Below are 15,015 nucleotides of genomic sequence, written 5' to 3' on the forward strand. Positions count from 1 at the left end.
TTTTTTTTTCATTTATTTAATAATTCTATATAAAGATTAAATAATTTAATTCAAAATTTTAAATAATTTTAATTTAATTATACTTGACTTTCTTTCATATTTTCTATGGTAAAACCATCAACAATTTTTTTTCTTTCCCTACCTGATAACCAAACATAGCCTTAGATTCCATTTCCAGTGAAACATGACCAAAAATCTTAAGATATTAACACCTCTCAGATTGCTATGAAATGAGTGGTATTAACAATAGAAAAAAAAAATTCCTGTAGCAAAACAGATCAATTTCCATACATTTCTCATATACAAGATCCATGGATGGTCAGTATCAATAACTTAGAATCTAAATTAGATTCATGTGAATTGTAAGTGAGCAAAATAGAGATGCATATGGCAACATGATTCAACTTTAATTCCAAAAAGAGGAAAGATCAAACCAAAGTCCAAATAGAAGATGTGTGGTTAATATGTGACTGAAGAGACATCAACAGAGAATGAGGATGGAAATGATCAAGAACGAGGGGCTGCCATTTGCTGCTTCTTTATCCTCTCCCCTTGTTTAACCATACTGAATCATGAGCACCACAAGTTAAGAAAGAGTTAGTATCACCATCCTTATTAATCCCATATACACATGCAAATATCTGGTTTTCAAAATTTTTTCCAGCATTTATAGATCCAGAAAAAACACACACTTGACTGCTGTATTTGGTGCCATGTGGAACAGGAAATTCAGATATTAAGATGAAAATTGTCATGGCTCAGCATCTTTCATACATGGTTGACATCTCATTAAATATCAGTACATCGCAAATGGTCCATCTTGGATTATGAGAAACCTAAGATGTGACTGCCAGATTGAACAGTCCAACCATATGGCTGATCTACAGGGTAGAACTAAGTGAGATCATTGTCACACTAGAGCATCAATGAGCCATTTGAATTAACCAAGTTTCAAGAAGCAATTGGACCAGATTAACAATGTTGCCAGTGCTGTCAACAGTTTGGGCAAATCACCCAAATGACAGCTGAACAGCAATGTATCCTCACCATAAATGGGCTCAAAACCTTGAACACAAAACAAGCCCAAATGCCAAGTAAGCACAAGAATATTAAATAAGAAATACAATATCAAATCCAATATAGCACCTATGGGTTCATAAGATTTTGAGTAGTGATATTTGGGATCCACTTTTTGACCAATCAAATCTTCTTGTATTCATGTTTTCCCTTGCACTCAAAAGTGTGGAGTGCAGAACAAATGATGCTGCCTAAAATGTAATTATTAACTTCAAACATGTCAAACAAAACACTAGATGTAACTGCAGGCCTGAAGAAATAAAAGAGACAGGCAAGAGTCCATGTGGTTTGGCCCCTCTGGAGATGGAAGAGATGATCATTACCTCCAACATCAGGATCACAATGCCCCCTCTGTATATCAATTTTTTTTTCAGGATCTTGTTTACAAGAGTGAAGATTGGTCTTGGTAGAGAGAGAGGTGGTCCATACTAATTGGATATGAATTGACAGGATTTGGATTAGACACACAAATCACATAGTGGGCAGGCCAACATCAGAAGAACAAATTTGGTTATGGCACTGAAGATTGGGACATCTCTCATTTAGCTATTTGCACAAATTGTTTCCATCCTTATTTTCCATAGTTCAAGCACCTAATTTTCATTATGATAGTTGTGTAAGCCAAACATCATCGAACTTCCTAACCTTCAAGTTCTAAAAAAAACGTCGATGCCTATCTCAATTATTCATAAATGTGTGGGGACCATCTTGTGTTATTAATTATTTAAGCCTTAAGTGGTTTCTTTCATTTATTGATGATTGGACTCATGTTTCAAGGATCTATCTGTCGAAAGAGAAAAGTTATGTCTTTTCGTCCTCTTAAGTCTTTCATCAAATGATTCTTACCTAATTTAACAATAAATTACAAGTTTTATGATTTGATAATGGAGGGGACTACTTGAATAAGGGTTTAATCTCATGGCATTGTTCATCAAACTTTGTGTGTTGACACATCCCAACAGAATGGTGTGGTCGAGCGTAAGAATCGTCATCTCTTAGAGGTTGCTAGATACTTACTCTTTGCTATGAATGTTCCTAAATCCTTTTGGATAATGCAGTCCTTACTGCTACATATCTCATGAATGAAATGCCTTCAAAAGTCCTTCAGTTTCGAGCCCCTCTACAATCCTTGTCCAAAGCACATCTTATCCCAACTTGTCTCCATATCCCCCTTACAGTGTTTGGTTGTGCTTGTTTTGTTCATATACACAAATAACATAGGAATAAGCTTGATCCAAGGGCGCTCAAGTGCATTTTTTTAAGGTACGCTACCACAAAAAAGGGATAAAAATGTTACCACCCACCTTCAGAAAAGACGTTTGTTACCATGGATGTTACTTTTGTTGATGATCAGGCTTACAATTCAGGGGGAGATCTAGATGCTTCTCTTAAGGGAGAAGAGAAATCTTAGGATGTGCTATCATCATTCGAAACTGTTGCACCCACTTCAAAAGGATTTCTTGAGCCATAAAATTGGTATATTGAAGAAGGGAGAAGACTCAACCACCTCTTGATCAACCCAACTACCAATTAAATGCTTCTACAACAACTAATTCCTTGTCCTAACTCTCTATTGATACTTCTATTGAAGAGTCAACTCAATTAACTCTAGAGAACAAGACTCATTATCCTTTTAGAGAGCAAAAACCACCGTCTCTTGATGGTTTTGCAAGTTGTACTATTAAGTACCTTATCTCTCATTATGTCTTCACATTGTTTATCTCCATCTTATAAAATGTTTCAAACCAGTTATCCTTTGTGTTTATTCCTAATAAAAGTTACAAGAAGCTCCTGATAACCCAAAATGGAAAGCTACCATGATTGAGGAAATGAAAGCATTATAAAAAATGATACATGGGAACTACTTAAGCTACCAGAGGGAAAGAAGACGGTTGAAAGTGGGTACTCACAATGAAAATAAGGTAGATGGTTCTGTGGGGAGGTTCAAGCAAGATTGATGGCTAAAAGTTGTACACAGGCATATGAGGTAGATTATTAGGAAACTTTTGCATCAGTGACAAAGAAAAATACCATTTGGGTCCTCTTATCCTTGGTTGTAAACCTAGATTGGCCTCTTCAACAATTTGACTTCTTCATGGAGATCTAGACGCGTTAACCTAATAAAAGGGGGAAAGGTATATAGATTAAGGAATTCCTTGTATGGACTTAAGCAATCACCTAGAGTTTGGTTTGGTAGATTTACTCAGGCTATGCAAAAGTATGAATACCATCATAGGCAATCTGATCACACTCTTTTTTTCAAACATGCACTTAAAGGAAAGATTACTGTCTTGATCTTGTATGTGGATGATATTGTGGTGACACATAAAGATAGCGAGGAGATGAGTAAACTAAAAATATACTTGGCGGCAAAATTTGAGATCAAAGATCTTGACATTCTACGATATTTTCTAGGTATTGAAGTTGGTAGGTTGAAGTGGGGGATCTTTATTTCTCTAAGGAAATATATTTTGGACTTACATCATTGGATTGTTGGCTTGTAAGCTTGTTTATACTCCTAGTGAACCAAATCACAACTCAAGCAAAAGTTTAAAAGGTACACTAGCAGACAAAGAGCGATACTAGAGATTAGTTTGGAAGCTAATGTACTTGGCTCATACTTGCCCTGATATAGCTTGTGTGGTGAGTGTGGTAAGTCATTTTATGCATGCTCCTTGTGAGAAAACAAACATGTTGGCTACACATAGGATTCTCAGGCATTTAAAATTTGCTCCTCATAAAGGTTTGCTATTTTCTAAACATGGCCCATTTGGAAGTAGAGGGATATACAAATGTTGACTGAGTAGGATCTATAATGGATAGAAGATCAACTTCAGGAAATTAAGCGTTTTTGGAAGGGAATCTAGTTACATAGCATAGCAAAAACCAATCTATTGTAGCAAAAAGTGCTAAAGCAGAATTTAGAGCTATGATTCATGGTATATGTGAGATGTTATGTTTGCAGTCCTTATTAAAGGAGTAGGGTTTTATTTTTTAGGGTCTAATGAAGCTTTTTTGTGATAACAAAGCTGCCATTAGCATTGCCCATAATCCAGTTCAGCATGATCACTAAACATGTCTAATTGGATAGACACTTAATCAAGGAAAAGTTGACACACGAATTAATTTGTACTCCTTTTGTAAAGACCAAGAATTAGCTTGTAGGTATTTTAACAAAAGGAGTATCAAAAGGGACTTTCAAAGTGATACTTGACAAGTTGGGCATTCAAGACATCTATGCTCCAACTTGAGGGAGACTGTTGATTGTTGATAATTATATTCGAAGATTTCTAAATTTCATATTTGATTCTAGTTGATCCTTTATTTTAGGGATTGATTATTTTAATTTCCATAAACAAGGAGCATATTTGCAGCTGTCATATTTAGCTCATTGATTATAGGAATTCAATTATTATTATTGCCACAAGATAAGAATAGATTGTAGGGATTTATTTTATATTCTTCCTTGTATAACTTTTTAATCCTTGTATATTTTTTTCTTCTCTATTATAAATATTGTACAATCTATGAAGTAAACGTACAGAAAAAATTCTCTCCAAATCAGCAAAATGCAGGTCTTTCATTGGGCAAGAACAATTAGTGTTTTAATTTATGAATATTTTGAGGGGTGGGGTGGGGTGGGGTGAGGCATGGATAAACTCTAAAGTCACCGAAGCCTCTCCAGACGGTCTGATCATAAATGGGTGGGTTGAGGTCTGGACCAAGATCCAAATGGTTCAAAGAAGACCTTGCCAGACCAGAAAATTCCTGGGTTGGTGCATCCGGCCATTTTTTGCAGACTCTAATTTTGTTGTGTTTAATGTAAAATACACAACACTTTTGCTGTTATTATTAACCCAGGTTTCTGTTAGACTAGAGATTGAGGACTAAATTTTTGGGCAGACCAAGGGACCTTGAGCCTAAATCTATAAAGGCAGGGTGTTAGAAAATGACAGCTCCTCGGTATCTTTATGAAGAAAAGAAAGAGTTTTCTTGCATACTGCATTGCACAGTACAGAGTGATGCCAAACAAATTCCATATTGCAAATGGACAGCAAGTAATAAAGCATTTAATCATAAGACCTTCACCTGATATCATGAGGAGTGATAAAAATCCATTGAGATCCTTGTGCCAATGCAAAATTCACAAGGGTGTCCAAGCTGATCTTCCGGCTAACTGCATCCTGAAGATGAAACAAGAAATAAGAAAACTTTTCAAATGATCTAGCTTCACATTTCAACAACACCATACATTTTCTGGATATCTGGCTATTCCAATCGACCATATCACATGAACTTACCATAAACACATCAAACTCATCCATTGCTCTGAATGGGGATTCTGTCATCTCATGTAGAGCCAATGCAAAGCATAATGTCGAGAAAGAGCGTTCCCCACCTATAAAAATAAAGGGAAATATACCAAAATACCTCTCAAAAATATTCTTCATTCAAAAACCCTGAAAGGAAATATTTGTCCAATGGAAAAAACCCAAGAAATAAAGGGTTTTGCTCATGCAACCCAATGAATCATCTTTACTTTCTCATTTGAGGGAGTATGGGACTACTCAAATTAAGTATCTAGAGTAACACACATGCTGTGTTTGTGCAGCAATCAAGTCCCATCTTTTTTTTTTTTTTTTTTTTTTTTTCTGATGAGAAATCAAGTCCCATTTTTAGATACAATAAAATTAAAGAGTGCTTGATGTGTCAAAATCATGGTTTGAAAAATTGGGAAATTTCGCCAATATTTTGGCGAAATATCGGAATTGGAGGTGGCCGAAACAAAATCGGCCACCTATTATCGATTGAAGGAAAAATCGTCCAAAAATCTGCAAATTATCGCCGATATTTTGGTGATTGGCCGATTTTTCAGCGAAAATATCGAGTGTGACAGCACACGCGCATGGGCAAGGGAAGACAAGCAAAAAAATCAACGATTTTTTGAAAAATCACCGATTTATCTCCGATAAATTGCTAATAAATCGCCAATATTTTAACAATTTATTTTCAAAAAGGCCCATTTTTTTTTTAAATATTTATCCATATTTAAAAAAAATATATTTATCCATATTTTTTTAAATGAGTTTTTTTTTCAATTTATCTTTTATTTTAAATTTATCACCCTTTTATTTTATATTATCATTTTATTTTTAATTAATTTTCATATTATCTCATTAATCCTATTTTAAAAAATCACTATCACTTAACTTTATTTTATTTTATTTTATTTATATTTATCCTTCTAATTTTATTTTATTTTAAATGTTTTTATTTTAAAATATTTATAATATAAATTTATTCAAAAATTGCTAAAATATAAAGAAAATTAATGAAGTTCTAATATTTTATAAATTAAAATTAATTTTATAAAATGAATTATTAATATAATTTTTAATAATTTTAATTATTTAAATAAATTAATGTTAATAGCAAAAAATTGTCATCACAAATTTGTAATAAAATTTTAGAAACTAAATCTCAAATAAAATATTTTATGTAAATCGGTTTAATTTTTTTTAAAAAAATCTAACATGTTTTAATTTTTAAAATAAATGAATATAAATATATTAAAGGAATTTAAGTTAATTTTTTCTTAAAAATTTTAATAAACATTATCTTTGATCATATTTATATCAATTACACTTATAAAATAACTTCAATATATATATTTTTTGCTTATTTTATCATTTTTTAAATGTTTTTCTAAACATTTTCATAAATTTTTAATAATTTTTATCCTATCGATATTTTATCAATACTTTCAATATATCTGCAAAATTCAAGTACCAATATATTTGTATTCATCGATATTTTAATCCATGGTCAAAATAAACATGACAAAATAAGTCTAGCTATCACATGTGTACACTTTTTATTCACTATTAAAAAGCTATGCTAATTTCAAATAGATAAATTTGCTTTCCTAAGGTGAAGGAGCACATAATGGTACAAAATATATCATTTAAATACCATTTATACCATGCTTGTGTAACAACTTAAACACATCTTTAGATGTAACCAAATTAAAAGCACAACATTGCCAAAATCTACATAACAAAATAGGCAATCCATCTTATGTGTTTACCGAAAACAACATTATATCCGTCCAAATATGTGGATAAAATTGTTCATAGATGTTATATTTTACATATGGTCAAGGATAAAAATATCGTTAACCACAGATATATTGGTAGTTCGATTTTACGGATATATCAGAAATATCGACAGATATTTTGATACAAAATATCGATTAGTCTAAAATTGATCAAAACTTATGAAAATATAAAATAAAGTTCTTATAAATGAAATTAATATACATATATATATATATATATATATATATATATATATATATATATATATATATATATATATATATATATATATATATATATATATATATAAAAGTGTACATTAATTATTAAATTACATCAAATATTATTTAATAATAATATTGTGATATTTGATTATAATATGTTTAATTTTTTAAAATATATTTAATATTAAAATTATGATATATTTAATTGAATTGTATTAAATGATAATAAAGATATAATTTTTTAATATTTAATTTATATATTAATGATATTAAAACCTTTTGGTACTTAATTAAATGGAATATTTTTATTTACTTATAAAATAATTATAATTAATTTGTTGTTTAAATGATTGTTTTAATGTTTTGTGTATATGAACACTTTTAATATACATATGTGTGGTGCATGGTAATTAACAAAGGGCAAACTTGCCCTAATGGTTGGTGGATGCTAGCCCCAACATTTTGGTTGGGGGTTCGACTCCTAGGAGCATCCGAGTTGATCGGCAATATCTTGATTGAAAATATCGTATCCATATGTATAGACACATCGATATTTTAATCATTGTATATGGTCTCTCTCCTAAAAATTGGTTGTATAGCATGGTGAAGACCAATCCATTAAATAAGCATAATATGAAGCAAGCTAAGTATTTCAACATTATAAGCTTATGGAAATTAGAAAAGAAGTGGGGGTGTGAGAAGAATTTTAAACTTGTCACTTAGGATTTGTGTTGCATAATAAACTTAATGCATTTGATACATACAAGAAATCTAATTGAAATATCCTATAGTTTGAAACTTATACTTACATAAGCATTAAGATATATAGGAATGATTATATATATATATATATATATATATATATACCACTATTCAGTTATTGCTAATTCATTTTCATTAATGAACTTTATTTGTAAAAAATGTATTAAGAGTATTCGTCAAAGATTTAGGAGTTAGTTAAGAATATGAGATTTAGGTGTTAGTTTGGAAAGAAATTCAAATTCCTATTTTATAAGGATAAGATTTGGTTGTTTTTTTTATTGTTCTATTTCATTAAATCCGATTAGTTATGGGTTTGTTAGGTTGTTAGGTTGTTGAGATTTTTATGTTTTTTTTTCCCTTTTTTTTTGTTTTGTTGTTTTTTTTTGTAATCGAGAAACCTTTCATGGCAAAACTCTTAGGGCCTGTTTGGTTCCTGTTTTCAAGAACTGTTTTCTGTTCTTGAAAACAAAAAACACAAAAAACTTGTTTGGGGAAGGAGGTGTGTTTTTGTTTTTTGTGTTTTCCGCATTCTCAAAAACCACTTTTTTTATAACAATAAAAAGATGTTTTCATTGGTTTTTTTACTGTTCAAAGAATCTATTGTTTTTCGTGTTTTTTTTTTTTTTTTTTTTTTTTTTTGTGTTTTCTTAGTTGCTTTTTGTGTTTCCACAAAAGTAAGCTCCACCCAAGCATCACACCCCCACCTGCAATCCCTTTCTTCTTCTTTAAATTATTGAAATTAATATACTTACACATGGTTACAAAGTCATCATTTGTTTAAGAAAATTATAACTGGTATAAAAATTTAAAAATAGAATTATTTTTTTTAATTCAAATGAATAATGCATATGAAAATTATTTCTATATTTATAATATCAAATTAATGGAAGAAAACACTTTATTAATTAAAAAAAATAACTTTCAAATATGTTTTTTGTTTTATTAATTCAACCAAACATTTTTTTTTTTGTTTTTGAGAACAAAAACTGTTTTTTAGCATTTAGTTCTCAAACACAATTTTTTTTTTTTTCTAAAAACACAAAAAATTGTTCTCAAAAACTATTTTCCAGAACAGTTTTCAAAAACAACAACCAAGCAGACCCTTAGAACTCTCCATGGGGATCCAAACCTTGAGGTGCTGATTGGCCCACAACATCCAAGACAACGTAAATTTAAGGTATCATCAGTGACAAGATTCGAAACCAACAACAAATGGTTCGACTTTGAAAACATGGAGATCTGAAATTCTATGGTGATTTCTTAGCTCATCAATTCTATGAAGCCAACAATCAAGAAACGTTATATGTTCTTACCAATAACTAAAAAAGTTTGGGCCGCCACTAGTGACACCTATTCAGATGTGGAAAATTCTTCCCAAATATTTGAGTTAACATATGAAGTTTTGGTAGTCTAAACAAGGAGATCAAGAAGTGACTGTTTATTAAAATGAATTGATGACTATATGGCAAGAGTTGGATTTGTGTATGATGAGGAATGGGACTGCCCCAATAACAATGTGAGATACATGAAATAGATGGAAAATGACAGTGTTTATGCATTTTTAGTAGGACTTAACAAGGATTTGGATGAGGTCATGATTGAAGCTTATATGTTTTTTTATTTTTTATTTTGAAATCTTTCTATTTTCTTTGAATTAGGTGTTATTAAGTACATAGTTAGAGTCAATCTAGGTTATGTAAAAACATTAAATCATTCTAGTAAGTATAAGGAATATTATAGAAGTTTTACAAAACATAGATAGGTAGTTGAAAGCTGAGAATATGAATGTCTCGGAGGGGGGATGTAATCAGTTTTTTTCCTCCCCTTTTTTTTTAATTCCGAAAAAAACAACAAAAAGTGAAAGGAAAAGGAATTTTTTTCCAGATATTCTCTTCACAAGAAAGGCTGCTTTGAGCATTGGAAGATTAGGTTTGAGGAGTCAACCTAGTGGCATCTTCCAATCCCTCTACCGTTGCATATTGCGTGAGAGGTAAGCAATCTGCCACCAACTTATTATAGCACTTGGTTTACATCAGATTGGTATCAGAGCGAAAAGGTCTCAATATTGGGAAGCTATGGCTGCAAGGAATGCACGTGAACATAGAGGACGTAGGGGTGGAAATTATGTCACAGTAGAGATGTTTCAAGAGTTGCAGGAGCAAATCCAACAACTGGCTGCTGCATTTGAAGAAGTAAGTAGAATCGTGGCAATGGTTGTAATTGTGAACCAGATCATCCAAGGGAAGAGGAAGGGACACTCCATTAGTTATCTGAAATAGAAAGTAACAGCTCTTCTGATGAAAGAGAAAACAATGTAAGAGCAATGCAGCAAAATATGAGACCTCAATGATGGGAAGATCGCTTAGTACGGGCTCTACAAAATTCAAAGGAGGATGGTGTGCAACTTCAAATTTCAGAATTTGATGGTGGGATGGAACCAGAAGAGCTTGTGGACTGGCTTGACAGTATTGAACATTATTTTGATTGGAAAGAAGTGCCAGAGGAGAGGAAAGTTAAGCTTGTTGGAGCTTAAGTTGAGAGAAGCAGCTTCTACTTGGTGGAAACATTATCAAAATGATAGAGAAATGAGGGGTAAAGGAAACTTCAGAAATTGGAGCAAGATGAAAGATAGGCAAAAAGCACAATTTTTGCCTCAAGGCTATGAGCAAACATTGTATCAAAGGGTGCAGAATTTGCGGCAGTATGACAAGCCTGTGAAGGAGTATACACAAGAGTTCCATCAGTTGACATAGAGAAGCAACTTGGTTGAAACTGAAAACCAGGAAGTCATTCACTATATCAATGGTCTCAGATTGGCCATCCAAGATCAAGTGAGCCTCCAACACCCATATAAGGTCAATGATGCTTATCAGCTTGCTCTTAAAAATGAAACCTAATTTTATTGAGGTTCTTCCAAGAAATCTTGACCTGAACGTAGTAGTGCAACAACTAGTAAAATAAATATATTAATCAAGGAGGACAAAGAACAGCCCCCGCAAGAACAGGTGGAAAAAGAGTCCAAACATACAACTATGCTCAAGGAAAAATTTTGATAAAGTGCTATAGATGAATGAATGTCTAAAGAGAAAACTTGATGTTCAAGTTAATTTTGCAGAAGATCAGGAGGAAGATTATAAAGAAAACTTTGTAATTGAAGATGAGGAAAAGCAACCTGGGAAAGCACAGTTCGGGCTCTTTCTCCTCTATTTCCAATTTCAAGCCCTTCTGCTGGAAACTCCTTATCTTGCAAAAATCCACATCCAACCCATGTTTACCTAACTTATTCTGGGCAACCATGAACATCTTCTAATACTAATAATGCCAAACAATATTACTAGTACTACTGGCAAGACAAACTGTATCTCAAGGAGTATCAAGTCCTAAAGCTTTCGCTTTGAGCTTCAATGATTTCAAGTAATGGATAGCTTCATCAAGGACCACAATTGCATTCTTGCCCTTCCCAACAGTCCACCATGATGACAAGAATACCTATTCTTTTTACTTGGGAAAGAATAAGTTTGTGTTGAAATCAATGAGAGATCAAGTGGCTGCCAAGAAAGAAGATAAGTGCTCAACTTCATTTTTGAATGTAAGTGACTTTGTAGAGGAAAGTAAGGAGGCTGGAATTATTTATGCTCTTGTCAGAAAAGAAGATATCAAGCCTCAGATGGTACCAAATGTGTGCAGGGATTGTTAGATCAGTTTATAAAATGTAATGCCTACTGGATTGCCTGATGGGTTTACCTCCTTTAAGGAAAATGCAACACCAAATTGATTTTGTGCCAGGGGCCATTCTTCCAAATCTGCCTCACTATAGAATGAGCCTGAAAGAACATTGGGAGCTTCATAGACAGGTTGTAGAGCTTCTTAAGACAGGCTTTATTCGGGAGAGTTTAAGTCCATGTGTTGTACCAGCTCTCCTCACACAAACAAAGGATGGAACTTGGAGAATGTGTGTTGACGGTAGAGCTATAAATAAGATCACTATTAACTATAAATTCCAATACCAAGACTGGATGACATGTTGGATATGTTAGTAGGGTTTCAGGTTTTCTCAAATAAGTATTCGGGAAGGCGATGAGTGGAAAACAACATTCAAGACCAAGGATGGACTCTATGAATGGTTGGTCATATTGTTTCGTCTTTCAAATGCCCCAAGCACATTTATGAGATTCATGAATCAGGTGCTTAAACCACACATTGGAAAGTTTGTTTTAGTTTATTTTGATGACATCCTGATTTATAGAAAAGATTCCATGACTCATGTTCAGCATTTGAGGTTTGTGTTATAGCTTCTCAAGGAAAATCAGCTTTAACTCGAGTCTTTTTGTTCCAAAATCATGTGCCTAAATCTTATTAAGGGGAAGTCATCCTCATTGCCACACATCTCATAAACCGATTGCCTTCTAGAGTCCTTGGTTTCAAAAGTCCCATGGAAGTACTTTCATCTTTCTATCCTAATATGAGAACCACAAACCATCTCATTCCTAAGATATTTGGGTGTGTATCCTTTGTGCATGGTCATAGTCCAAATAAAGGAAAATTAGACCCAAGAGCAATAAAATATATTTTTGTGGGATATTCCTCAACTCAAAAGGGATATAAGTGTAACCATCCACCATCCACCATCCAAAATTTTTTGTCTTAGTGGATGTTACCTTCAATGAAAGTGAGTCTTATTTTCCTACTACTTATCTTTAAAGGGAGAATTCCTTCAAGGAAGACAAGGATCAATATTCCTATTTCATTGATCCCTCCTAAAGTAACTGGTCCAGTACTTGAACCTGTCTCTGAACTCGTCTTTGAACCTGAGTCATCACCCATTGATCCTGTCCTTGAACTTGAGTTGTCACCTACTAAGCCTGCTAAGATTGAATGACTAGCAAAGTATACTCAAGGAAGAAAGTTGCAGTCCCTAGACTTATACAAGTCCAAGAATCTGAACCGGCTTTTGGAAACGAGGTAACTGTTTCTCATCTTCCTTTACAAACCGAGTCAGAACTTGAGCTTCCTATTGCCATCAGGAAGGGAACGAGAGAATGTACTAAACGTTCCTTGTATCCACTTTCCCATGTTGTGTCATTCAAAAAGTTGTCTTAGTCTTATAAGAGTTTTCTTACAAGTTTGAATAATATCCATATTCCTACCACCTTATCCGAGGCTTTATCTAATGAAAATTGGAAACAAGCCATGAATGCAAAAATGAAGATCTTGGAGAAAAATAACACTTGGGAGTTGGTAGATTTGCCTGCAGGAAAAAGACCAGTAGGATGCAAATGGGTTTATACAGTTAAGTATAAAGCAAGATTGATGGTCAAGGGATACACTTAGACATATGGTGTGGATTATCTAGAAACTTTTGCTCCAGTTGCAAAGATAAATACTGTAAGAATTCTGTTATCATTGGTAGCTAACTACAATTGGTATCTATAGTAATTCAATGTCGAAAATGCATTTCTACATGGAGACTTGGAAGAAGAAATTTTCATGGAAATTTCTCTTAGATTTGGCAATGACCTAGCCACTAAAAAGGTGTGTAAATTGAAGAAAGCTCTATATGGGCTAAAACAATCTCCAAGGGTGTGGTTTGGAAGATTTTCAAAGGTAATGAAAAACATGGGGTATAAACAAAGTTAGGGAGATCATAAATTGTTCATCAAGCATTTAGATTCAGGGGGAGTTACAACCCTTTTAGTATATGTAGACGACATCAACATAACGGGAAATGATGAACTAGAGAAGCACACTTTGAGACAATGTTTGACCAAGGAATTTGAAATCAAAGAGTTAAGAAGGTTGAAATACTTCTTAGGAATTGAGGTTGCACACTCTAAGCAATGAATCTTTATTTCTCAGCAAAAATATGTAACAAACCTTCTCAGGGAAACAGGGAAGCTGGCGTGTAAACCAACAAACACACCAATATATCCTAATCATAAGCTTGGAGAAGCTAAGGAAGATACTGTGGTAGATAGAGAGATGTATCAAAATCTGGTAGGAAGACTCATTTATCTCTCTCACACAAGATCGGATATAGCATATGCTCTGAGTGTGATTAGCCAGTTCATGCACAATTCAAAAGAGATCCATCTATAAGTTGCTAACCGTGTACTATAGTACCTTAAGGGGTCTCTAGGAAAAGACATCTTGTTTAAACGAAGTTCGGGACTTGTACTTGAAGCATGCAGAGATGTAGATTATGTTGGATCTGTGGTTAATAGAAGATCAACTACTAGGTATTGCACCTTTCTTGGTGGGAATCTGGTGACATGGAGAAGCAAGAAACAGAGTTTGGTAGTAAGGTCCAATGTAGAAGCAGAATTATGAGCAATGGCCCAAGAAGTCTGTGAACTACTATGGTTAAAGATTATTTTGGAAGATTTGAAGATTAAATGGGATCGACCAATGAGACTTTACTGCGGCAATAAATCTACAATCAGTATTGCACATAATCCAATGCAACACAATCGAATGAAACGCATAGAAATTGACAAGCATTTTATGAAAGAGAAACTAGACAATGGATTGATCTGTACCCCTTATGTATCTATTGATTGCCAACTTGCAGATATACTTACAAAAGGTTTAAGAAGTACAAAGTTTCAAGCAAACAGATCCAAGCTGGGAATGAACATATATTCACTAGCTTGAGGAGAAGTGTGGAAGATTGAAATTAGAAAAGATGTGATTCTAAATAAAGAATTAGGCAATCCCGCAATCAAATGGATTTTGTTGTAATTTAGGAAAGTCCCTAATTTGGGTTCTAGGATTTTTGTATATATATGTGTGTGTAGGAGTCTCTATACATAAGAATTAAGAAGAAGAATTTTCTACCTTTTATTCTTTAATCTCTC

At 33.1% G+C, this 15,015-nt stretch overlaps 1 protein-coding gene across 1 annotated transcript in view; it reads right to left on the minus strand.

Annotated features, from left to right (window-relative positions):
- Nucleotides 1-260: 260 nt before the first annotated feature.
- LOC117933752 (structural maintenance of chromosomes protein 6B-like) overlaps nucleotides 261-15,015 on the minus strand; it is a 98,807-nt gene continuing 84,052 nt past the window's right edge. Inside the window, exons 26-28 of the mRNA XM_034855272.1 lie at nucleotides 5,379-5,476; nucleotides 5,167-5,261; nucleotides 261-565 (exon numbers count right to left, since the gene is read on the minus strand). Coding sequence (XP_034711163.1) covers nucleotides 508-565; nucleotides 5,167-5,261; nucleotides 5,379-5,476 — 251 coding nt within the window. The 3' untranslated portion in view covers nucleotides 261-507. The remainder of the gene's footprint in view (nucleotides 566-5,166; nucleotides 5,262-5,378; nucleotides 5,477-15,015) is intronic.

This window comes from Vitis riparia, chromosome 16 (assembly GCF_004353265.1).
Source record: "Vitis riparia cultivar Riparia Gloire de Montpellier isolate 1030 chromosome 16, EGFV_Vit.rip_1.0, whole genome shotgun sequence".
NCBI classification, from domain to species: Eukaryota; Viridiplantae; Streptophyta; class Magnoliopsida; order Vitales; family Vitaceae; genus Vitis; species Vitis riparia.